This window comes from Lissotriton helveticus, chromosome 11 (assembly GCF_964261635.1).
Source record: "Lissotriton helveticus chromosome 11, aLisHel1.1, whole genome shotgun sequence".
In the NCBI taxonomy this organism is placed as follows: domain Eukaryota; kingdom Metazoa; phylum Chordata; class Amphibia; order Caudata; family Salamandridae; genus Lissotriton; species Lissotriton helveticus.
In genome coordinates, this window is record NC_136072.1 from 401,566,904 (window position 1) to 401,590,848 (window position 23,945).

The 23,945-nt window shown below is 45.0% G+C and overlaps 1 protein-coding gene across 5 annotated transcripts in view; it reads left to right on the forward strand.

The window, feature by feature from the left end:
- The window catches only part of DZIP1L (DAZ interacting zinc finger protein 1 like), a 796,975-nt gene that overhangs the window by 605,348 nt on the left and 167,682 nt on the right, over positions 1-23,945 (forward strand). For all 5 annotated transcript variants that reach the window (XM_078665844.1, XM_078665841.1, XM_078665843.1 and 2 more), the window contains one exon: positions 14,888-15,080. In XM_078665844.1, coding sequence (XP_078521970.1) covers positions 14,888-15,080 — 193 coding nt within the window. The remainder of the gene's footprint in view (positions 1-14,887; positions 15,081-23,945) is intronic.

Genomic DNA, 23,945 nt, shown 5'->3' on the forward strand with positions numbered 1-23,945 from the left:
GAACTGACGTCAGCGTGCAAGAGCGGCGTCTAAGTAGCTACCGCAACGTCATTCCGGCCACCACGACGTTAACGACGGACGCAGAGCTGCACGGCGCCACCTTCCGGCGCGCAGGGGTACTGCTGACAAAAACTTTCCGGATCCAGTCTGATGCCTTGGGATAATTTCAAGGTAAGGAATCCATCACTAACTAATGTTTCTTACAGATATATCATTACCGAAGGTAAGTAACTTGTGCTTTGCAGCATGAATCTTTCTGGATTCACATGCGGTGCCATATTCCGCCATCTAGTGGTTGTGGATGAAATCGTCTCTGTTTCCTTCTCTCTTATCCTTTTTCCCCCCTTGATGACATCAGACATGTGCCAGGGAAGCTCCACATGGTAGGCATCTTCAGTTTTGTTTTTCCGCCGTTGGGTCTGGATGCAGTCCAAATAACTCCTAAACAGGCAGGAGGGGATATTTTTTCGAACAAAATTGAAGCAGAAACTGAGCAAACAGACGAAACACCATTGGGCATCAGTGGACACTTAGGAAGATCACCATGTGTTACACTGAAGATCTTGTGCTTTTTCACTGAAGGTCTCTGTTTTTTCTTAATGCTAGTGGACCACAAAGTCCTTGACCTCATGGTTGAAAATTGCTAGTAGGGCATGGAACACACACCATTAAAGTTTTGTTCTAGTGCCCCCACATGTTTGGCAAAAAGGCAGCCGTCATGTTTTCAACTTGTGTCTGCCCAAGGACCACATGGCGGAAGCTGATACCCCTGCCCGGGATATAAAACAAAGATCATCAAATTAAGGAAAAACAGAGGTAGCTGTACTACTCAATGGCACGGGCACAGAAACAGACACCCAAGGCAAAGAAGCCCTACAGCATCAATGGTGCCAAAATGGCATAGTGGCAAGATTAAGATGCCAAGACAGTCGGCGCTCAGAGGGTAAAGATGCAGAAGACGCCACTGTTGAAGGATGGCCAAAGTCGGAGGCATAATGGGGAAATCGGAAATGTGGCCGAAAGGGTCCGACCCCAAACACTAGCGGCGTTCGTAGAGCTCAAAGACAACAAAGTTAAAACATAGGCCCAAAGAGCCCTTCCAAACCAAGGACTAAGTAATATTGCAAAAAGAAAACACTCAGAACTGACCCAAAATGCGACCAAGAGCACTGGAGGGAGAAGTCAACTGGCGAGGAGGACACTTTGTACCGGAAAAAAACATTGGTGGTCGATGTTAGGAAGAAAGTGTTTGATGTTGAAATGAATAATAGGCCCCTTAAGGCCGAACTGTAGGCTTTAATAAAAAGAAAAACTAAGTTTAACAACTCCTTAAAAAGATACAAGATCCCCTCCAGCCTTTGAAGGAAACACCGTTTGATGTTGAGACTAAAGTGAGCCACAGTTAGTACTCCCACCAACACTAGAGATGGGAGAAGTGCAGGAGGAAGCCTTCAAAATGAAGAGTAGTTTGACAATAGCCACTACCAGGAAGGGAATGTTAAAGGCCGACATCTCTGAGGATTGGCAGGACGATTATGCACAGAATTCTCGAGGCCCTCGCCACTGGGCGACTTATCTCTGTGCAACGCAGTGCTAAAATAGGAGCAGACACCTACGCGTCACACTTGAGGAGCAACATGGGGAGGTTTGCATGCTGCTTGAAACTCTGCTGCTGTCACAACATGGAGTCAAATTCTCCCAGTGCTGCCCAAGCATGCTGGACCAGGAAAGGAAAACCTTCAAGGAAGCAGCCACGTTGAAGGCTGTTAAACAACGTGTAGAAAAAAAGTACAAACACTACACAGAACCCCACCTACATCAGGGTATCAATGGCTGCTGATTCCATTATCTTCTCAATGGCACGCAAGTGAGCCAATTTTACTGGCATCAGTGGGCCCTCCACCTGAAAGTGAGATCAAGCAAATGAACATGGTCGGCAGGAAGATGGAATCGTTGACAGCTGTCCAGTGGAGGATTGCTAACTCTAGTGCCCTCCTGAATCGGTATATCCACCAGCAGTCAAAGGAGAAGGAGAGTCCTCTACAACATTTTCCAGAACTGAAGTTGAAGAGGGGGAAAGGCAGTAAGAAATACCTGCTTGAAGTCAGACCTGGATGCAGCTGACACCTTCAGCATGCAACTCTGCACCTGGACTATATTCAGGAAACACGCCTGGCTGACTGTATCTGGGATCAAGCAGGAGGTCCAGGCAGTTGTGGTGAATATGCTCTTCATAGGGAAGTACCTTCTTGGATTGGCAGTTGAGGAGTCCCTTCAGAGAATGAAGACGGACGAGACAGCCAAGTCTGTGGGCGCACTATAATTCAAGGGGCAATTTACGGGAACAGTCACTCCACGGAGGAGATGGAGTGCATGAGACTGCTCACAACCATCAACTTCCCATATATCCTTCACCAGACAGCAACCAAGGCACAGTACACCAACACAGCTGATATGTGCTGGACAACAGAGGTAGCCTTTTAGAGGGAGAGCACATGGAAAAGGCACAGCACGAGAAGCGCTGGCCACACCTGCAAGTCACTCCTCAGACCTCCCACCTCTGCACTCACCGGGCTGCGGGATGGGGCAAACTCGGAGGATTTCTCATGGCACTGCACACAACCTCCGACAATAGATAGATACTCAAAATAATCCAACATGGGTGAGACCCCCAAATCTGAAAGGACACTGTACACTTGAAATAACAAAGCCACCTACCTGCTTTGGTAAAAAGAGCTATAGAAATGGTACCACCATCAGAAAGAGGACAAGGGGTGTGCTCAGCCTACTTCTTGAACCTAAGGCTCATCCTGGGCCTCAGAACCCTGAACAGCTACATCAAGACACAAATGTTTCAGATGACAGCACTGCTAGAGGTCATCCCACTCATCAGAAAGAGGGACTACATCACAACAATAGCCCTCAAGGATGCGTACCTCCAAGTGCCAATTAGCAAAAGACAAAGAAGTTCTTCAGATTCTTGATAGAAAAGATGCACTAATAGTTTATGGTGTTGTCCTTCGGCACACAGAGTGTTCACAGAATGTCTGGCCTCTATGACAGTGCACCTAAGATGAAAGCGGGATCCATATCAGCACCTGCCTGGATGACTGATGCATAAAGGCATAATCTTATGCAAATACAAAGTGCAAATACAACATAAATAAAGTCATACAATGCTGCACTAACTCAGCTTTTCTATCATCCTGGAAAGGTTACCCACAGTACCACAAAGGGAAAAAAATCCTAGGAGCCAGACTGTAATCAGAAAAGGAGAGAGCATTCATTGTAGAGAGGGTCCAAGCAATGACTCAAGAAGTTCACCTCTAACAAAAGAGGCAAGCTCTGCAATGGAGTACAGTGGTGACATTTATGGTATGATGGTGTCAGGCATACCACTTATAATAAATACCAGGCTCCACATGAGAATAATCCATGATCGGTCAAAGCCAACAGGGATTTGAAAAGATCTGTTGGATTTATTTGCATCAGAAGAAAACACAAAATGCCAAGGCAGGTACCGAAACTGCCATAGCTGGGGAATGCCTTATCGATAAATAGTCAGGTATTTTCATATACGCTTTTCCACTCCTCCCTCTGGTCATAGAGAGGCACAAACAGGTGACCATGAACCTCATTCTGATCCCACCGCCATGGGCCAGACAATCATGGTTCTTTGACCCTAGTGGAGTTGGCACAGAGAAATGTGATGTCGCTACTAACACAACAGAACATTCTTCCATGCAAGGAGGCAAATTTCTCCACCCAGAACCAAATACCCTGAGCTTGGCAGCATGGCTCCTGAAAACATTACATTTTGGACACCTCAAATTGCCTAAAAGAACCATTGAATTTCTCAAATTTGCAAGAAGATCGACACGCAGGTGAAGGTACATCTGGTAGTCATCATACACAAGAGGTGTTATAGGAAGGTTTTTTTCCCCCAAATACCAGTGGTCAAAGGTTCCTGGAGGGACCAAAAAGACTGGTGCTATCCAAAGAAGCAACCACACCCACATGGAACCACAAACTGGGCCTTTCGCACCTGATGAAACTACCCTTTGAACTCTGACATAGCACAGGACAGTAATTCCTTACCTTAAAACCAGCCTTGCTGGCAGCCATAACATCAATCTAGCAGAGTTAACAAGCTGTAGGCACTACCAGTGCAAGAACCATACATCCAAATACACAATGACAGGATAGTAATTAGAACTAATCTCAACTTCCTGCCCAAGGCGCTAGCAATTTTCAGGTCAACCAAACAATACAACTCCTGGTATATTTCCAGCACCCTAAGTCACAAGCAAAGTGCGCTGTACTCTTGCTGGATGTCAGGAGGGCCGTTTCTCTCATTTGCACCAGTGACTAAGGGGTCGGCAAAAACTAAGGCGACCATAGCAAGGTAGACAAACCAGACAGTACAAAGATGCCACACAGCAGAGGTATAACTCTAATGAAAAGTCCAAGAGCACACTCCAAAAGGAGGAAAGGGGCAACACTGGCCTTCATAGCTAATGTACCATTACCTCCTCGTTAGTCTTCCTCGCCACATGACTAACAAAGTGAGCTTCAGCTCCACACCAGAACCCTCCAAAGCAAAACGTCAGCCTCCCATGCCTTCCATCCCTTCCCAATATGGCTGACCTATTACATCCTTGACCTCTATAAGAGGCGGGCCAGCCCAACCCTTCGGCCTGTTTTTTTTGTTCTGCGCTGCAGACTTTCCAGAGCATTTTCGATCAGGTAAGTTGGGCCGAGGACCTGCTCCAGCAGGTCCCAGGGCCCTGATGTGGAGGTGCTGCTCAAGCGGGCTCAGTCGCTGGTTCCCACACTTTCTGGCCCCCGCACTGTACTTTGTGTTTTTTGACGCCCTGCTCTAGCGGGCTCCGGTGGTTGCAGGCGCCTGGGGTTTCCTTTTATTCCCCTTATTGCTTTCTGCCCTGCTGTAGCGAGCTTTGTGGTTGGCTACGGACCTGTGTGCCAAGTTTTACTTAGCATAGTGCCTCCACACGGTGGAATTGTGCTTTCTTTGCATCAGTTAACGCGCATTCTGTTATGACCCGGGTGGCGTTGTGATGTTGGTGAAACTTGCTGTTTTCAGTCGTGCGCACGCTGCGTCCCCGAGCTCAGGTAGCCCTGCCGGGCGGTGCTCGTTGGCCCACCGGGAGTTTTTGGGGATCAAGCGACTGGTCCCCTGCCGTGGAGCTCCCGTTTCCGTTGACCCGCAGCCTAATTACGGGGCTGCGGTGCGCGCTGCATTCCACCCCGGGCCCGGGAGTGGCATACAGTCACCTACCACTAAACCGGTCCATGGGCTGCAGCGCAAACTGGACGAGTTTCATAATTTGGGTCTGCTGGCTGTGGAGATTGCGGTCGGAGTTCGTGTCCCGTCTCGACACTGTGGGCAAATTCTCCTGTGTTGTGGGGCTCTGTGGCTCCCGCCACCCCCACGCCTTGGGGCGTTTCTGCTCGGCTTCTGCGGGCTCCAGCTGTGCAGGTGGGCTCTGCGGAGGAGCTTAGCTTCCTGGCCGGTTTTCCTTTTGTGTGCTGCTTCCATTGCCTCGGTGGGTCCCGGTCCCAGGGCTTGCCGCGTATTCTCCCGTTCCTATGGCCATCTACTATACTTTGGGTGTTGGTGTTTTTGCACCTTCATGCTTGTGGCCGCCGGTGTTTGAACTTGGTTCGGGACTTGCACATGCGCACCGCTTGTTTCTCCCGCTGCGTGTCTGTTGCCCTGGTTTACTTGTGTCAGGGGAGTGCGCATGTTCTATTGGGGGCTCTCGTTTTCTGCAGTACATCAGGTTCACCTTTTGGTGGTTATTGTGTGTGTCCTGGTGGGGTTTCCGAGTTCGGTCATTACCATGTGTCTGCGTTTCCCATACTCCTCTCTTGGGGGGTGTGGGGTTATTTTTCCCACTCTGCGATTGTTGGGTTTCCTACGTGTTTTGACCTACTACTGTGCGCTGTGTGTGGGTGTGACGGACCTGGTAGATAGCCTTATGGCTAGTGCGGTCGTCCTAGTGGCTGGGGTTGCCGGTTCGTGTCTCGGCTTCGCTTTTCTTCTTCCTGTGCTTCTGGTCTGTCCACTCTCATTCTCCTTTATTATTATTTTTTGGACACATTGGCCTTTCAATCAATGTCATTGAATGAGTATATGTTGGATGCGTACTTCAGGTCTGGCGCACTGTCTTTGTGCTTTTTGCCTACTTGTCTTTCTGTATCTTGCACGATAGTTGGTACATAGGTTTTCTGCTTGCTCCTTTGGTTAAGTTGCCTCCCTGTTTTCACCTGGCTGTGGCGCTGTGACCTGGGAGTTACGGTCTCTGCTCTTACTCCTGGGTTGTGTGTTCCTGTCCGGCATTCTCACTTTTTGAGTGTTTTTTGTCGGGAGAGAGGATGTAGCCTTAGGGCTTGTGCGGTCAAAGTCGTAGCCGGGGAACTGAGTTCAAGGGTCGGCAACGACGCTCATCATCCTGTGATTCTGGGCTCTTCACTTTTAGTGGGGTCATGGTTACTTTTTTATACGGCTGGGTTCTGCATTGGGGCCTTCCCGGTGTTTTCTCTCTCTTCCTTTCTGAGGTTGGCAGTGTGGGGTCCATTGGGGTTGCTCCACGCTTTCTGTTGGTACCATCAGTTTTGGCCGTCATGGTGGTTTCGCTGCCATGGGTGCTTTGGGCCTGTGGTCCGTTCCTCCTTCTCTCATTTGTTGTGCAGGGTTTGTCCTGGTTGTTCCCACTTTTGGAGTCCTTTCATGGTTCTGCATGGCTGTTGGGGGTGGGCTGCTATTGGCGCCAGTCCTCCTTCCCTAGGTTGCCTCTGTGGTCACTGTGTGGCTCTTCTGGGCACGGCGGATTCGTCCCTCCTCGTCGTCTGCTTGTTTGTGGCAGGAGTGTGGTTCTCTACTGTGCAGCTTGTTCTTGGGCTCCTTGGCCCTGCTGCTGGGGTCCCCTTCCTCCCGGTTGTGGGTAAGTTTCATGAGCCTCGGTTGCGGTAGCCTCTTGCATGCTGCCTCTCTGTTTGTTCCCTGGTTTTGTTATGCTTCCCTGGGCTCGTTTTCATGCAGGTCACTTGTTGCAGCTTCTCCTGTACGTAAGTCGCTGGGCCCTCGTGTTTGAGATTCCTTCTCCTCTAGTTCTCCTGTGGGACCTTCTGTGTTCCGATCCTTTCTAGTGTCACCTTCATGGAATTGTGGGGGATTCTAGTTGTGTCGGGGGTCGTTCGCCCACTGGCTGGTTTGCATTCGGTTGGTCTGGTGAGGTTGTTGGATGTCCCCTTCCTTCCTGTCTGTGGCGCCCTCTCGGGTGACTTTGTCCACGGTTCTGTGGCTTGCTGCCACAGTGTTTGAATGCTGCACCTTGACTTTGGATGTCTCCTCCTGCTTCCCTTGCTTTGGCGGCCAGGGCCCTGTGACCTTGCTTCCCTGAATGTTTCTGGTCTTGTGTGCTCTGTTAGTTGTTCGCGTCTTGATGGGTGCCCACCTGGGACTCCCTGGTGCGTTGGGCTCGCTCTGCTGTGGGTTCCTCGTCTTGTGTGTGTTTTGGCTCCACGTCTTTGGATTCTTCCTTCTTGGGCCGGTGGTCTTTCTGTTCTGGGTTCCCCTTTCCGGTTGGTGGCAGCCTTTGCCGTTCTTTGGGGCGTGCGTGAGTTCCTGTTCGGTGTGGAGTCCCTTGGTCTGCCTTCTGTTGGCCGTTCCTTTGGGGTTTGCCTCGGTCCTGCGGGGGCTTCTTGTTGCTCTCTTGGTCGGTTTCTCCCCTGCCTCGTGCTCCAGGGGTTTGCGGGGTTCACCCCTGTTTTGTTTTTTGTTTGTGCTGCCCTTGCCTAAGTCTTTTTCCTCTGGCTGCGGCTCTGCCGCCCTGTCTGCACATGGTCTCCCCTGATCTCGGCAGTTCCTCCGGGTCGGGCCTCTTTAGTGCCTGGATGAGTATGGTCCATCTTAGTTGGGCCTGGACTGGGCTTTTTGTCCTGTTGGTGGTGCTCGCCGGGGTGCTTCTCTGTTGGCGCATGCTGCCTGCGATCGGTTGGCTTTGGACCTGTTGCTCGGGTCCGTGGTGTACCTCTGGGGTAGCAGGTTTTGTGCCCGTCCCCTGCTTTCTGGTTTTCCCTTGGTGCAGCGATGCTTTCGGGTGTCCGAGGGTGCTGGTGAACACGGTTTTCCTCTCCCAGGCTTTGCACTCCTGGTGTGGACTTTGTGCCCTCCTTCTTCTTTGTCCCTGGTTTTGGGGTCCTGGGGCCTGCTGGCTCGGGTTGCTCCCTGGGTGTGTTGGCACGGCTCGGGCTCATTCGCCCAGCTTTTCTGGCCTTCTCGCCTTTGGTGTTTTTTTGCCTGTGACTGTTCCTCTCTGTGCACTCCTGTTCCTGTCCGGTTCTTCCTTGTTCGGCTGGACCGGGCCTGATTGTTGGCTGGCTGTGTGGCCGCCTGGGTGCTCGCTTCGGCGGCTCGCTACCTTCTTGTGGACACATTCCTGGGAGGGTTTGCTTGGTCCCTGTGTGGGGCGCTCTCGCTCTTCCGGGTTGCGTTCCCGCCCACCCCTGCCTGTCTCTGTGTGTTTTTTTCTTGCATAGGTGCCTCTTGGGGCCGTTCGCTTCCTTTTGTGTTTCTTGGCCTTTCTCCTGGTCCCTTCCGCTCTTCGAGTGGGCAGCCTTGTGGGTTTTCCGCTTTTCACTGTTGGCCGGTTGGGTTCCCTTGGTGGCCGGGTTTCGTCAGTGTCGTTTCTGGTGCCTTCTCCTGAGTTTATTTGGCTTTTTCGCCCCTTGGTGTCGCTCTTCCTTCTGAGGGGTCCTTTGTGCGACTGGGGTCCGTGTCCCACCTGTTTCTTGCCTTGCGGGGTTGTGGTGACCTTCGTTGTAGGCGTCGGGTTCTGCTGCCCCGTTTTCCCGGAGGTTTCGGCTCCCGCAGTTAGTGGCCCATCGTGCGGTGTTGCTGTGTTTCTGTGGGTCTGCGTCTCTTTTCTGCTGTGGCTTTTTTGCTGGATCACTGTGGTGGGGATTCCCTCTTTTCCCTCGCTTTGGGCTGTCCGATGGGCCGTCCTGGTGTGTTTGGCCCGGCTTGCAGCTTTCTGTTCTGGGGCATGTTGGCCGTTGCTTTTGGCTCTGTACGGTCTGGTCCCGTGCCTTCTCTGTCCTCCTTCTGCCTTTGGTTAGGGCAGTTTTTTTTCTGGTGGCACTTTGTGTCTCGGGGTTTGGGTTCTCGTCCTTCCCGGTGACTTCTGTCCTGGGCTGGTTCTTCCTGCTCGTGGTTGCCTCTCTTGGGTGGTCCTGCCACTCGTCTGGTCTGTTTGGTTTGCCTTTTTTTTGTGGGCGTCCAATTCTGTTTTTTTTGTGAGTTTCCATGAAGCCGCTTGGCTTTGGTATGTTCTCACTTTGTTAGTCATGTGGCGAGGAAGACTAACAAGGAGGTAATGACCTGGTTACTTACCGGTAATCTTCATTACTCCGAGTATAGTCTTCCTCGCCACATGAGTTCCCATCCCTCCCTCCCTCCCTGTTGGCTTTCGGCTTCATGTTTTATGCTTGGTATTTTCAGGCTGAAGGGTTGGGCCGGTCCGCCTCTTATAAAGGTCAAGGGTGTAATAGGTCGGCCATATTGGGAAGGGATGGGAGGCTGACATTTTGCTTTGGAGGATTCTGGTGTGTGGCTGAAGATTACTTTGTTAGTCATGTGGCAAGGAAGACTATACTCGGAGTAATGAAGATTACCGGTAAGTAACCGGGGCAATAATCAACATCTGTATGGCTTCCACATGGTCCTCAGTACACACCAAACATGAATGTTTCAACGTCCAAATAAGCAAGGAAGCACAGATCGGACAGCATGTACTTAAACACCTATTTGCAAGCATAAACGTATTCTCTGCCCAACCTCCCGCAGGACAAGAGAATACTGCTGCACAATCAGTACACATCATGTGAATACAGAAAGATTCACACTGCAAAACTGAATGCTTACTTACATGAAGAAGGAGTTTTGCAACTTGAAGACTTTCTGGATTACCATGTGGCTCTCCCATCTACGCCAGAAAACGGATATAGAGATTTTCAACATGGAGGGTAGACATATTAACCAAGCACGAAGGAAGCTACAAACATAAGGATGTCGGGTAAAAGAATCTGACGATTGCGACTAAGCAATGGAACTTCCTGGCTGCATTCCTCACATCATCAATGAGGGGCACAACACCAAATGATCGCCAACGGCCACTTAAACGTACAAAAAAAAGAGAAGGAAGGAAGGAAACAAATATAATTCTGGACCTAACCACTAGATGTTGGAATAATGCCCAGAATGTGAATCTAGAAAGTCATCAAGCTACAAAACTACTCCTACATGTTAGTAACCATTTTGCTTATGAGGCGTTTTGGCCTGAGGTAAAATAATCTGTTTTAATATGAGATGTAGTCTAAAGAAAGGTTGAGTTGCTAAATGTGAGATGTGTTTGGGACCATGATGCATTTCATGGGTAAGGGACTACCAGTGATCCAGTACTGGGTTGCACTGTAGTGTTCTTTACTGCAAGGGCGTGGAATCAGCAACCCTTTAGGGGCACACTGGGTTTAATTCCCGATGATTTTGATTTTTATATTTTTTTATTGTGAAGTGTTATTTAGTTTGCAGAGTGTAATAGGTGTTATATTTGTTATTATATGCAAGAATTGGTTTTCTCTTCTCTTATAATGTATATCTATGTATGTATAGGAAAGTGCCCTGTTTCACATGGTTACCCCCACTTTTTGCCTGGTATCTGATGCAACTTTGACTGAAAGTGTCCTGTGTCCCTGCTTATCAGGTCCCCAGTACCAGTGTTATTTCCCTAAACAGTAAAGTTGTTTCCCAAGTGGCACTACCTGTAGGACCCCAGTAAGTCCATAGTAAATGGTACAGCTAGTACCCATGTCATTGGGACTAAAGAGTGTTGCCGAGGGCTGTAGCATGAATTGTGCCACTTAAGGGACCCTTCACCAAGAGCATGCAATCTACCATTGCAGGTTGCGTGTCTTAGTGCAGATTAAAACAAAGAGTGGACATGGCACACACCCCTGAATGCCATGCTCTAAGACACTGCTTGTGATATGAGTAAGCCACCCCTACAGCAGGGCCCTATACCCCATGTGTGGACATCTCTCAGAGTAGATATACCCTGTGATATCTAAGTCAATTCTTGGATATTTCAAACTAACGCAAAGCCTTGTCGGGTATGTGCTGGACACTCGTGATTATGAGCCCTCCAGCTACATGATTGCTTCACAGTAACCCCAGATGTTTTGTACCAAACATCCTATATTAACGAACCAACACTGAAGATAGTGATGAATTTATTAATATATTCACCCTGGTGGCTCCTTAGAGGTGGGCCATGAAAACCTACTAACTACTAATGTATTGACTGACTGGTCTTAACCAGCCTACCACGACAAACGAGTTTCTGACCCCCTGGAGGTGGGAGTCCACGCTCTCAGGGGTCAGGAGCAAAGCAATGTAAAGGCAGAGGTGTTTACATTGTGGAAATGTGTTTTATTTTATCTGAAATCCCTTTTGTCTTGGCCACAGTTTGTGATATTCAATGATGATGAAGCAGAAGTTGAATGAGACATGTGCAGGCTGGAGATTTGTTGCCTTGCGGGAGTGCACCCTGTTTGCCCCTGTTTTGCTCCTTGAGGCTGTTGGGGAGCTTGTACCTCACATGGGCCATTTCATGAGCTGCAGGGGGTAAGCAGTCACGTTGAGCGACCGCTGGGGACTCCATCTCCCATAGCCCCCTTCATTTCTACCAGCTGCTCTCACTTAAAGTGTATTTAAGTCCTATGCTGCCCTACTGCATAGGTTATGCCCAGGCAAAGCCAAGGCCAAGGGCAGGCCTGTCTGCACCTGTCCGGGTCCAGAGTTCATGCCCTCCTCTTGATTGGTGGATCCAGGCTCCTCACGTTGAGAATAAATGGTTAAAGTACTGTTCTGATATTATATCATGGGTAAGCGTAAGCAGCTACAAGATCATATGGGTAGCAAAGCAAAGACAGGAAAAACTGCCAGTGTAATCACTAATTATATTACGGACGCTATGGGCAGAATAAAGGAATAAATTGTTAGTGCAGAAGCGAGATTTGTGGCCACAAAAATTGATTTGCAGGATGTAATCATAGAAGCTATAATCAAGTCAACTATTCCGAATCTCGAAAAAGTGTTGCCAACTATGGATAATATAGTAAGACTTGGCGCATAACCCCAAACCACATCCATGCCGTCATATTGATAGATTCACTGGAGATAAATGAACATTCAGCTAGTGATGATTTAATCCCACCTTCTCCCAAAAAGAAGAAATGCAAGCAGCCATCAAAAATATCTATAACCACTCCATCAAGGGTTACTAATTTGAGGAAAAAGAAGATATTTTCAGAAGGAAACAATAGAGTGTCTCAGGACTTGATATATTGGTTATGATCCCAGTTTCCCCAAAGGCCTGTAACTATTATTAAAGTAAACTTGATAACATTGAATCGAAATTGCTGACTGAAACCAAGGAAATCAAATAACTTGTGACTCGAATTGAGCTATCCGTTATGGATATTTCGGGTAAACACAACTCAATTGTTGCGGGCCACAATGCCGCAAACAAAGAGCCACATGTGCAGTCCACCTACACCTCTGCTCTTGGTAGAGAACACACATCTTAAAGAGCGGGAGACACTGAGCATTCAACAGGTGAACAATATGGAAAAACAGAAAGGAGCTTCCTCCACCAAACCGCCTTATACTATCTGTGAACCAGGTCACAAACAGAAGCGGATCCCTGAAAAAATAAGAAATAAAGAAAATCCTGCATTTGCCGAAACGCGTTGGTATTCCTCAAATCATTACCAGTGTTTTGTATATATGACTCTAATTTTATTGCAAATTGTGTCCTGACAATACAGATTTTGAAAAATGTAATAAGCTGTTCAACCATCTATCATATATAAGTTTGTGTATCCGATCTGTACATAAATATAAACTTCTTTCAGGTGACACCATAATCGGTATCAATATGTGGTTCTAACCATTGCAATATATGTTGTAATGTATATTTATTTATGCTTTGAAGCAAATTATGTATAAATTGAATCTATTCATATATATTTTTTTTTTCCGATTTATATAAAACACAAAAAGATCAATAAAACAAAAAATATTTTTTTAAGTTGATTCATACAGTGTATATTATGTGGTTGTGTGTCTAGAGTTTGCACGCTACTCTATTGTCAAATCTGAGCCCGGTGCTAAAGTTCTTTCAAAGCAGAAGACATCCTAAAGGTAGCCAGCCTATTGGCTGCTACCTGTCATTCTCCTTAACACGCTAAATTGAGTATTTAGGTGGGTTCCCTGAGCCCAAGAACCTAGATTTGACGGATCAACAAAAGGACAAAGAAGAGTCACTGCCCAGAGAGAACTGAAGGTGAGCTGTAAACTTTTGTCGCGAAACCCTGCCCACTTGCAACTCTCACGACAATCATGACAGAGTGGCTCACCCTGCAGCTGGAGAACTCCCACAAACCGGGGTGGCCTACAAGCGCTTCGAAAATCACCAACAATCTCTCTTTGGTTAGAGGAGCTACTCCCCTGCAGTCTGCAGGAACCGAACAGCAGAGACCGGTTCACCGCCTTGCATCTCCCTGGCCTAGCCAACTCTGCAGCCGACCGAGAAGAGGTACCGGTGCTTTGGAGGGTCAGATCTGCCTCCCCACCCAATGAGAACACACCAGGACCAACCAGAGCCGTGCAGCACCACTCCCTGGGGTGCCGTATGCACCGCACCAATCACCAGCAGTGTGAGTCCATTTCGAATCCTCACTGCACCACGACTGAGCAGCCGTTGGGGGACGTCAGCATCACTGAGACCCACTTTGTGAGTGACCCAGATGTCTTGCTTTTGCCCCCTCAAGCTTCCAGACCACAACCGCAAGGGCCTCCTTTGCGCACTGAGCCCAGCCGACCTACTTGCTTTATACCCTAGCCGCCCAGCCCGGGTACTGACGAACCAACTGTGGTCCCTTTTTCCCAGAATCCTTGTGCCCCGAGCCCCTCTTTTGGAGCTCCTGGACTTGTCCCCAAATCCCCCCTTTCTGCCTGTTTCTAGATGGCCCCCCTTCTCCAAAACGTGCACAGCTACCATCCTGACCTGCACCTGGCGGAACCGGGACAGGTAACAACAATTTGCTGGTGGTACTTTGGACCTTGATCCACTACGACCGGAGGTTCTGGAGGAGACCCCCAGAAACCGACTGTAAATATTTGTATGCATACTTGTCTTCCCCCCCATAGGAAGTCCATTGTGCGTAAAGACTCATTGTCTTAAAACATTTACTTACCTGTTAATGTTGATAAGAAAAAAGTGCTTACTTACAAACGACCTTCTTGGTATCACAATATATATATATATATATATATATATATATATATATATATATATATAAATAAATAGGAGTGTTATTTTTCTAAATTGGTCTCGGTTTTTTTTGTTGTTGAGTGTGCGTCTCATTTATTACCTGTGTGAGTACAACAAATGCGTAGCACTACCCTCTGATAAGCCTAACTGCACGCCCACACGACCACAAAAGAGAGCATAAGAATGATCTGTTTTGGACTCCCTAAATCAATAAGGGGTTCCCCTGGACTCTTCTCACAGCGTACTTATTTTAGTGCACTATATATACAGCCAACTTCCTACAGTATGCCTCAATAAATATTAGTTTTTTGTAATTTCTGAGATTTTAGGAAGGCCTTCCCCATTATACGCTTCTCAAGCACAAATTAAGCATTCTACATTCAGACTGAATACACTTGTAGAAAACTGCTTTTCTGACCTTTTGGGCTGACTTAGTACATTACATAGAAATGTCTTTTCTGTTTCAGGCTGCACGAGGAATCTCCAAACAGACTTTCCAAAACTTGAAAGCCAATCTCCAAACCGAGCAGCAACAGAAGGCCGTAAAATGCCCAGAACTCACGACCCTGAGGGCAAAGCTAACCAAAGAGGTCGCACGGAAAGTGAAGCAGGTGGAGAGAGGCGACAGTGTCTTACCTCTGCAGCCTTTTAAGGCTTCCAGTAAGTTACATGGGACAAGAGAAACCTGTGGCCTGCAATGCTTCTCCTAATAGTTACCTTTCAAAGCCTGCTTCAAATCCTTTTTTTTTTTTTTTTTTTTATTGAACAAGCCGTAGGAAAACATTGGTACATTAAATTCTTCATAGTTAGACAAAAATTTACAAACAATATACAAGAGACAACCCTAGACAATAGAATACCACAGCGAAAATATAACAACTGCAATAACATACCGATATTAAAGTGCTAGTACAAGAGAAGCAACTGATATTATACATCGAACTTTCTACTATAATTCATATAAACCTACCGCTATAATGCAATGAGGATATACAAAGATGTTATTGCCATTCTTAAAATATTAGTACAAAAACGTGCTAAATTGACTAATATATAAACATCTAATAAAAAGCATCGATATTACTATGCGGTTTATAAAGTGCTAGTGCAATAAGGTGCAAGAACCAGCGATTTAAAGTAGCAAAAATATTATTGTAATTCTTAAAGTGCTAGTGTAGTAATGTGCAAAATTAGCTTATATAAAGTGACTAGTACAATAAAGTGCAGAAACAGCCGATGTATAGCAGCAAAAATCTTATTACATTTCATCGATATATAGCAGCAGAAATATTATTACATTTCTTAAAGTGCGAATGCAATAACGTGCAAAATTAACTAGTATATACGATAAAGTGCATAAACAGCTGGCATAACGACATAAATATGTGTTTGCAGTTTTTAAAGTGCTGATGCAATAACCATTAAAATCGATTCAGATAAAATAATCAACTTCCTTTTATCAATTCAAGATTCTCAAAATATTTCCAATTCTTTTCAAATCTGGCTATCGCGCCCACTCTACCTGCATAAGCTCTCTCAAAATTGCATGTTCTTCTCATTTTATTAACCCATTTTAACTGACATGGGATCACCATAGATTTCCAATTTTGTAAAATCAGAGACCGAGCTACTGCAGTAGAAATAAAAATAAACACTTCTTCTGATTCATTGAACCTATTCCTTTCTTTGCAGATACCGAAAAGGGCCACCTCCGCTTCTGGTAATAGAATTTTCCCAGTTGCTATCTCCAAGTCTGCAAAGATCCCCTTCCAGAAAGATTCTAACTTTGGACAAGAGAAGAAGATATGATACCAACCCCCCTGGTCCCTAGTTTTGCACCTAAAACATTTATTTTCACATTCAGGGAATATTCTCTGCAAGGCTTCCGGAGTGTAATACGCCAGCCAGCGAGAGAGAAAAGACATTCGCATATAATTAGCTGCTCGGAGGGCTTTGTTTCCTAAGTGGCATATTACCTCCCAATCTTTATCTGAAAAAACGCACTGTAACGAGAGGCTTATCTTTTCTAAATGATCAGCAATTATAGGAGATAATCCAGAAGGCATTAATTTTTTATACCAGAATCCAATACCCTTGTGTTTCTCCCCATATAAAGCTGTTAACAAGACATTGGGTGTTGTATTTAAGCCTCCTATTTCTTTTCTTATAAAATAAATCAGTTGTAAGTATTCAAAAAACATGAGCCTTCTGGGATGTGTTCTATCTATAACCGACTGCCAGCTAATTACCGTATTTTGAATGAGTAGGTGCCTTATTTCACAAAATCCGGCAGATTCCCATTCTAACAGGTGATTCGGAGATATCTTGAGACCCATTTTAACGCATTCCGACAATTTCAAATAAATGGAACCATCTGAACCGTATTTTTTAAATAAAAGCCGTAATCTTGAAGAATACCCCATCAATGTCATATATCTTGTTTTCTTAGGAAGTTTTGCAGTTTTTAAAAAGAAAAAAATTTGAGAACCTGATTCCTTTAGCATTCTATCCAAAAAAAAATGGTCTCTTGTCTGTCTGATCCTTAATAATCCTGCCACTATATCGAAAAAAGCTGCTTCATAATATGTCTTAAAATGGGGGAGAGCGAGCCCACCTTGATTTACAGATAGTTGTACTACCGAAAGCTTGACTCTTGAGGCCTTTTAATTCCAAATAAACCTCCTCATCATAGATTCGAGTTCATTAAAAAAGGCCGTATTGACTTTAATTGGAATATTGCTAAACAGGAATAAAAGCAAAGGCAATACATTCATCTTTATCAGAGCTACTCTGCCAATCAAAGACAAGGGCAATAGGTCCCATTGTTCAAGTAGGCTCTTAATTTTGTTCTTCATTTTTATATAGTTTAATTGAAAAAGTTATTGATACTCACTGGTCACAAAACACCCTAGATATCTTATTGGATCCCGTTGTTGTGCTTGGAACTGAAGATCTAACGGAAGAAAATCTATACTTGAATTTAAAATAAGAACTTCCGTTTTTTTCTCGTTGATCTTATAACCCCCGATCTTCTCATATTCCTTAAGATCTTTCAGGAGATATAAAATATTTTCTTTATCGGGAGCCAGATACAAAATAATATCATCTGCAAACAGTTTTAACTTTGACATTCCGGCAATTGGAGGGTATATTACGTCATTATTCCTTATTTTTATTACCAAAGGTTCGATAAAAAAAGTAAAAAGCAAGGGCGATAAGGGGCAACCTTGCCTAGTGCCGCGGTTTATTTTTATCTTCCCTGCTTGCCTAGTATTAATTATCACCTGGGCTGACGCTCCTTCATAAATATTCTGTATCATACTAATAATTAGGGCAGGGAAACCAAAATAACCTAAGGAAGAAAATAACGCTGACCAATTAACTAAATCAAATGCTTTTTCAGCATCAATCATTAGGATGCATGCAGCGATCGAATTAACATTTAAATAGTCTAGCGCCTGAATCAAGTATTCTGTGTTGGCTGCCATATATCGCCCAGCTATAAATCCCGTCTGATCTTTGTGTATTACCTCCTGGGCTGCCAACACAAATCTTTGAGCCCAGATCTTCATAAGAATCTTATAGTCAGAGTTTAAAAGACTAATTGGTCTATAGGAATTCACATCCTCCGGATTCTTATCTTTCTTCACAAAGCTAATAATTGTGGACTCTTTAAACTCGGATGAAACCTTTCCACCAATTCTAATAAAATTAAATACATTTTTTAATGGATCCTCCAATTCCTTCAAGAAGACCTTATAAAATTCGATCGGGAATCCATCCATACCTGAAGCCTTTGCTCCTGCTGTTTCTTTTATACTATTTTGAATTTCCAGTGAATTTATTTCAGAGCCTATTTGGTTACGCCTGAAATCGGAGATTTTGGGAATATCCAAATTATCAAAATATTCCTTGATCATCATTCCCTCTACTTGAATTTCTGTAGAGTAGATTCTCTCATAATGATCAAGGAATATTTTCGCAATGCCCTCGCTCTGGGTATTTATTCCACCTAGAGGGTCTTGAATTTTCAAAATGATAGAGGACTCTTGTTTTTTTCTAATTGAATTAGCCAAAAGCTTTCCCATCAGTTGACTATCTTCATACAGCCTTTGCTGAAAGGCCTTTGAGCTGTTTATCTCTTCTAGAACAAAAAAGTCCCTGAGCATTGCCTTGGCTTGTTCCCATTTATTAGGCATTTGATTCAATTTTAATGCATGCTCCTTTTCAGCAGCACACTGAAGGGCAGATATTTTTTCCTTTCGAATATTAGCCTTGTTACTGGAAAATGCTATAATCTGTCCCCGGGCTGCTGCTTTAAATGCTCCCCATACCGCAAAAGGCTCTGCGGAGTCATTATTTACTAGAAAAAATATTTTATCCAATCTTTGAAGCCCTCTACCCATATCATATTCTGTAAAAGGGTGCGATCCATCTGCCACCTAGAACGCGCCCCTTCAATACCCTCCAGTATCAATTCAATTTCAACCCTCCCATGATCTGAAAAGGGATTACAACCTATCAATGCGCTGGAAATTTGAAGTGATCTAGAGCATAAAAAAAAATCTATTCTGGAGGCTGTATGAAACCTATTGGAATAACATGTGTAAGACTCTAAATTGGGATTAAAGGAGCGCCAAGAGTCCCTCAATTGGTACTCTGTCATAAAAGCCTCCAGTACTCCTTTCGTCTTTGGTTTTAGTTGCTTCTTGTTCTTATTAGAAGTATCCCTCTTTAGATCCTGGATGTAATTAAAATCACCTCCTACTATAATTTGTCCCATAGTGCCCCTCAAAATTTCACTAATTTCAGTCAAAGCCAAGGTGTCATCAAAAATTGGGCCATAGTAATTTACAAAGTTGAATACTTTTCCCGACAATTTTACTAAAACCCAAAGCCATCTACCTTTAGAGTCTCTTTGCATCCGTAGAATTTCCCAGGGTAAATTCCTAGAGAAGTAAATAGCAACCCCCCTCTGGGCAACCCCAGCGGAGGAAAAAAACCCATGGGAAAAATATCTTGGCAGAAACAACTTTGGAGAGTTTGTTTTCAGGTGAGTCTCCTGGAGGAAGACCACCTGGGGTTTAAGGGCAATTACCCATTTCAACAGGGCTCCATACTTCTGTTTATTAAGCAGCCCATTCGCATTAATGGACAGGATATTACATGTATCAAATCTCATCCTTAAATCTGTAAAATTCTAAACATGTTCTGTACCAAACAATATTAAAGATAACAAACCTACTAAGCTTGTAATTTTTGCTGCATTTACCCCCCCCCCCCCCACCCTGAACCCCCCCTGGAACGTGGGAACCCCCCCCCCCTTCCACGCTGCCCACCTCCCGCCCTCTGATTTCTTCTTCGGGTGTCTTCGTGATACACCCTGGTGTGACCCAATAACCCAGGAGCACCCGCCTTCAAACATTTTCTTTTAACTACCGCATCCCCTTCAGACTAGAACCTTGGATTCCTCACATTATATCCCCTTTAAGCCTTTAAGCCTAAGCCCTTGTGGATATTTCATTGAGAAGAGTCTGAGCCTCCTCTAAGTCGGTAAACAAAAAGAATTTTCCCTTTACAAGAACCTTCAGTTTTGATTGCTGCGCAATCGAGGCCTGGGCGCCATTGGCTTTAAATAGCTGCAGCAATTTTACAAACTCTTTCCTTCTCTTGGCCGCAGCCGCTGTCATGTCCGAAAAGATCCTACATTTAGTAGTCTCAGAGATTGTAAACTGACGTTGTTGATAGGCTTTAGAAAGAATCTGCTCCTTGATCCTGAAATCTGCAAAATTCAATAAGATAGTTCTGGGAAAAGGAGAATTCGCAAAACGCTGAGCTGATACTCTGTGTGCCCTGGTTATCGTTAGGTCTCCCTCAAAGTCTGGAAGGACTACTTTCTGAATGAAGGAATTAACCCAACGTACCGTGTCGGAACCTTCTGTTCCTTCGGGAACACCCACAATCCTCAGGTTTGATCTACGAGAGTGGTTCTCTAACTCCTCGAGTTTATTTTCCATGGAGATCCTCTTCTTTGTAGCCTCTCTCGTCGCTCCAGATACCAGATTCATTTGATCTTCCAATGTTGATATCCTTGATTCAGCTTCCTGAACTCTATTAGGGAGTGCCAGAGTTATCTCTTCCAACTTATCTATTCTAGTGTGAATGGCAGCTAACTCCGCTCGCTGATTATTTTTAATTTCGCGGATCTCGTCGAGAATTAGATTGAGCATCTCGCGGATATCTAACTGATATTTCGCCTCAGATCTTGCTTCAGAGCCCAGTAAACTTGAGTCGAGACCTATTACTTCCTCATTCCCGGGAGTTGCAGTGTGCACGATATCACTATCACTCGCTACCTCAATTGCTGTTGGGAGTTGGGTTTGAGGTACTGTTACTATCATGTCGGGGCCTTTAGATAGGGCACTAGAAGCTGGTAAGTCTAACGTAATGGAGACCAAAGGAAGCTGTGATGGATGAGGAGGGAGAGATTTTGGAGTTGTTCTTTTTGCGAAAAGCGGAAAGTCCTTCACTTCCTTCACGCCAGTACTCCTCTCTCCCCTCGCTTCTTCTACTTGAAGTGCTGGAAGAACCGATATTGGAGAAGGATTTGGAGTTGGAGTTTGAGGATGAGGATGCTCTTCCACCTCTGATTGAGGGAGCGGGCTATAGCATTAATATCATCCAAATTACCCCCCTCCGTTCCTGTCTTTTGCTGTGCTTCGTGCTGCAGGGGAGTAGAGGGGGGGGGGTGATTCCTCATCTGAAGATTCAGGTGTTGTATCTTCAACTACAGAGCTCACCTCCCTGTTGCCATCATTGTTTTTATCTCTGGCTGCCTTACGTGCAGCCTTTCTAGCCAGGGCAAGACGAGTTTTAGCCTTCTGTCGGGCAGCTGCTTCTATTTTACTTAGTTTGGCTGCATCATCTCCCTCCTTCTGTGGTTTGCCCATTTTTTTTTTTTAAAAGCACACTCTTTTTCTTTTAGTTCCTTTTGAAGTGTCTTTCTTTTTTGCAGAAAGGAGAAAAAAAAAAAGGGCTTATAAGCTTATAAAGCTTTAACTATAATAGTCCTCTATGGGCTTTAATGATCACCAAAAGTTTTTCCACCCCTAATAGTTCTTCACAATTTACAGGGGGCGAGTATCTGAGACAGCAACACCAGTAGCGTATTTTCTCCCCTTCAGTCCAGTCAGCCCGCAGGAGACTTTGAATCCAGCCCGACTGATCCAGCAACAGCAGCAGTGATACCGCTTAAATGCGCTCACCTCGGGAAGACGGCCAGAGGAGACAGCCGAGCTGCGCGTTGTAATTTATCTACCCGAGGCAGACCGAGTCAATGGGGCAGAGTCTTAAGCGGTACCTCTTCACCTCTCCTTCGCCGCTCTCGCGCACATTCCTTCACTCGCGGCTTGACTCGGTGCTCGCGGCTCCCGGCTCGCTGCTCCCGGCGCCCTGCTAGCGTCTCCGGAATGCGAGCGCCATTACGGAGGCGGGGTCATGGATCACGGGTCACAGGCTAGGCAGAGGCGTGGAGAGCCTGCTTCAAATCCTGTTGGCAGACATAATGTGGCACTTTGGCGGGAACATGAGGCGAAAATCATTGGTGAACTTCTCACAAGAGGAAATGTGCTAGTGGTGAAAACGAACCTGATGGAATGAGTTTGGGCCTAGAGAATGTACAGAAAAGTGAATGTGCACATCTTGCATTCAACAACCATGTTCCAGTCCCAACAGCTTTTGGAAATCTCAAACGTAATTTGAATATGTTTTTAAATTGCCAAGTAAAATAGAATGCTTTTCAAGTGGGTTTCAATCTCCTTACAGCCATTATCATCATAAGACACCATAAGTAATGCTGCAATGTTGCCTCCTAACAAAACCTTCATGTCTCATGTATGTACTGCTATAGAACCAAATAACTTGCCTAGCTCCCAACTAGCAATTGCTAACCTCAGGGTTACGTAATGGTCCTAACTCTGGAACTTTAGTCGTAGGCGAATAAATGAATGATCAAAGGAGGACAATTTAAAATTTGATTTAGATTTGTGTGTATGTTATATTTGAAGTGAATTAATTGAATTTGTCACAATTCATAGAAGACTGACAATTACAAAATAACTGTTTTGAGAGCTGGTCCTTGACTCAGATTTATTGTGAGTGCACTTAATGGTGTGATGTGGAGCATAGCATATTTTTTCTAGAAAATCTGACTTTTTTTCTGGAAACATTATGGTAAAAAAAGAGAGCTGCAGTACTAGCATACGGCCCACAGATGAAGAATAAGGATAGGGCTTAATTAATATATCAAAGTAGGAATACTCTATTTGTTCATTTGAAGATAGAATAGAATGGAAGTGGTAAATGCAGATATTTCACAAGATATACAAGTGAAAACAGAACGCTGAGGGGAATATCATTTAAATATTCGTATACCATACATGCTAAGAAGACCGTCAACAAATAAAATAAGACGTTTCTATAATTACCTTCCTAGAGTCTTTTAGTGAAAAATTATCATCCAAAGTCATTTTTACATTTGAAAAACAACTAAGTGATGCTTAAGTTAGGCTTAAGGCTCGTCTAAAACGTGATAAGGAAGACTCTCTTTGGATACAACTGAGGGAAGCTTCCTATAACGGTCAAGCAAAAATGTTTTGGTCTTTAATTGGCAAGGGCTGTGGGACCAGAGCCAGTGCCACTCCGATTGCCATTGAGGAACAGATTTGGGTTCAATACATTGAGAAACTGTACAGTAACAATAATTTGCAAGTACATAGGGTGGAATCCAATGAAGTTACATGCATATTTGATTGTCCCTCTGAAAAGGAAATTGAATTTGCTATTATGAACATGCGCTCTTCTGGTGCGATGGGGCCAGATAAAGTTCCCATCTCAGTATTGAAACAACAGAGTGAACTTTGGAGCAAGATCCTATTTCCAGTTTTTAAATTCTGCTTTTCTAGCGGAACAGTCCCCCCCTCCTGGAAAGGAAGTATCATTGTCCCCTTATATAAAAAAGGGGCAAGAGATCTTCCCCAAAATTATCGTCAAATCGCTTTGCTTGACGCCATAGGTAAGGTTTTCGCAAAATGTATTCTTACTTTAATGAATCAATGGGTAATTGATTTTAAAATTCTACCTATTGAACAAACAGGTTTCAGACAGAATCACGGAACTCTAGATAACCTGTCGGCACTACAAGTTCTCACAGAAAAATATGTTAAAGTCCGTGGTGGGCAGGTTTATGGGGCTTTCATTGATTTTTCCACCGGATTCGATAAAGTGGACAGGATATTACTGTGGAGAAAGTTATCTGATTTAGGTATGCCCTTATATCTCATTAAATTAATTTGTGCACTATATTCAGATACTTGGTGCAGAGTTCTACTGGGAGGTGAACGCGATCTATCTAAAATAATTTTTACCTCTAATGGGTTAAAGCAAGGCTGCCTTTTGGCTCCCTTGCTGTTCTCCCTTTATACAGTCGATTTACCTGTTGCCCTTTCAGCATGCGCTGGTATTGCT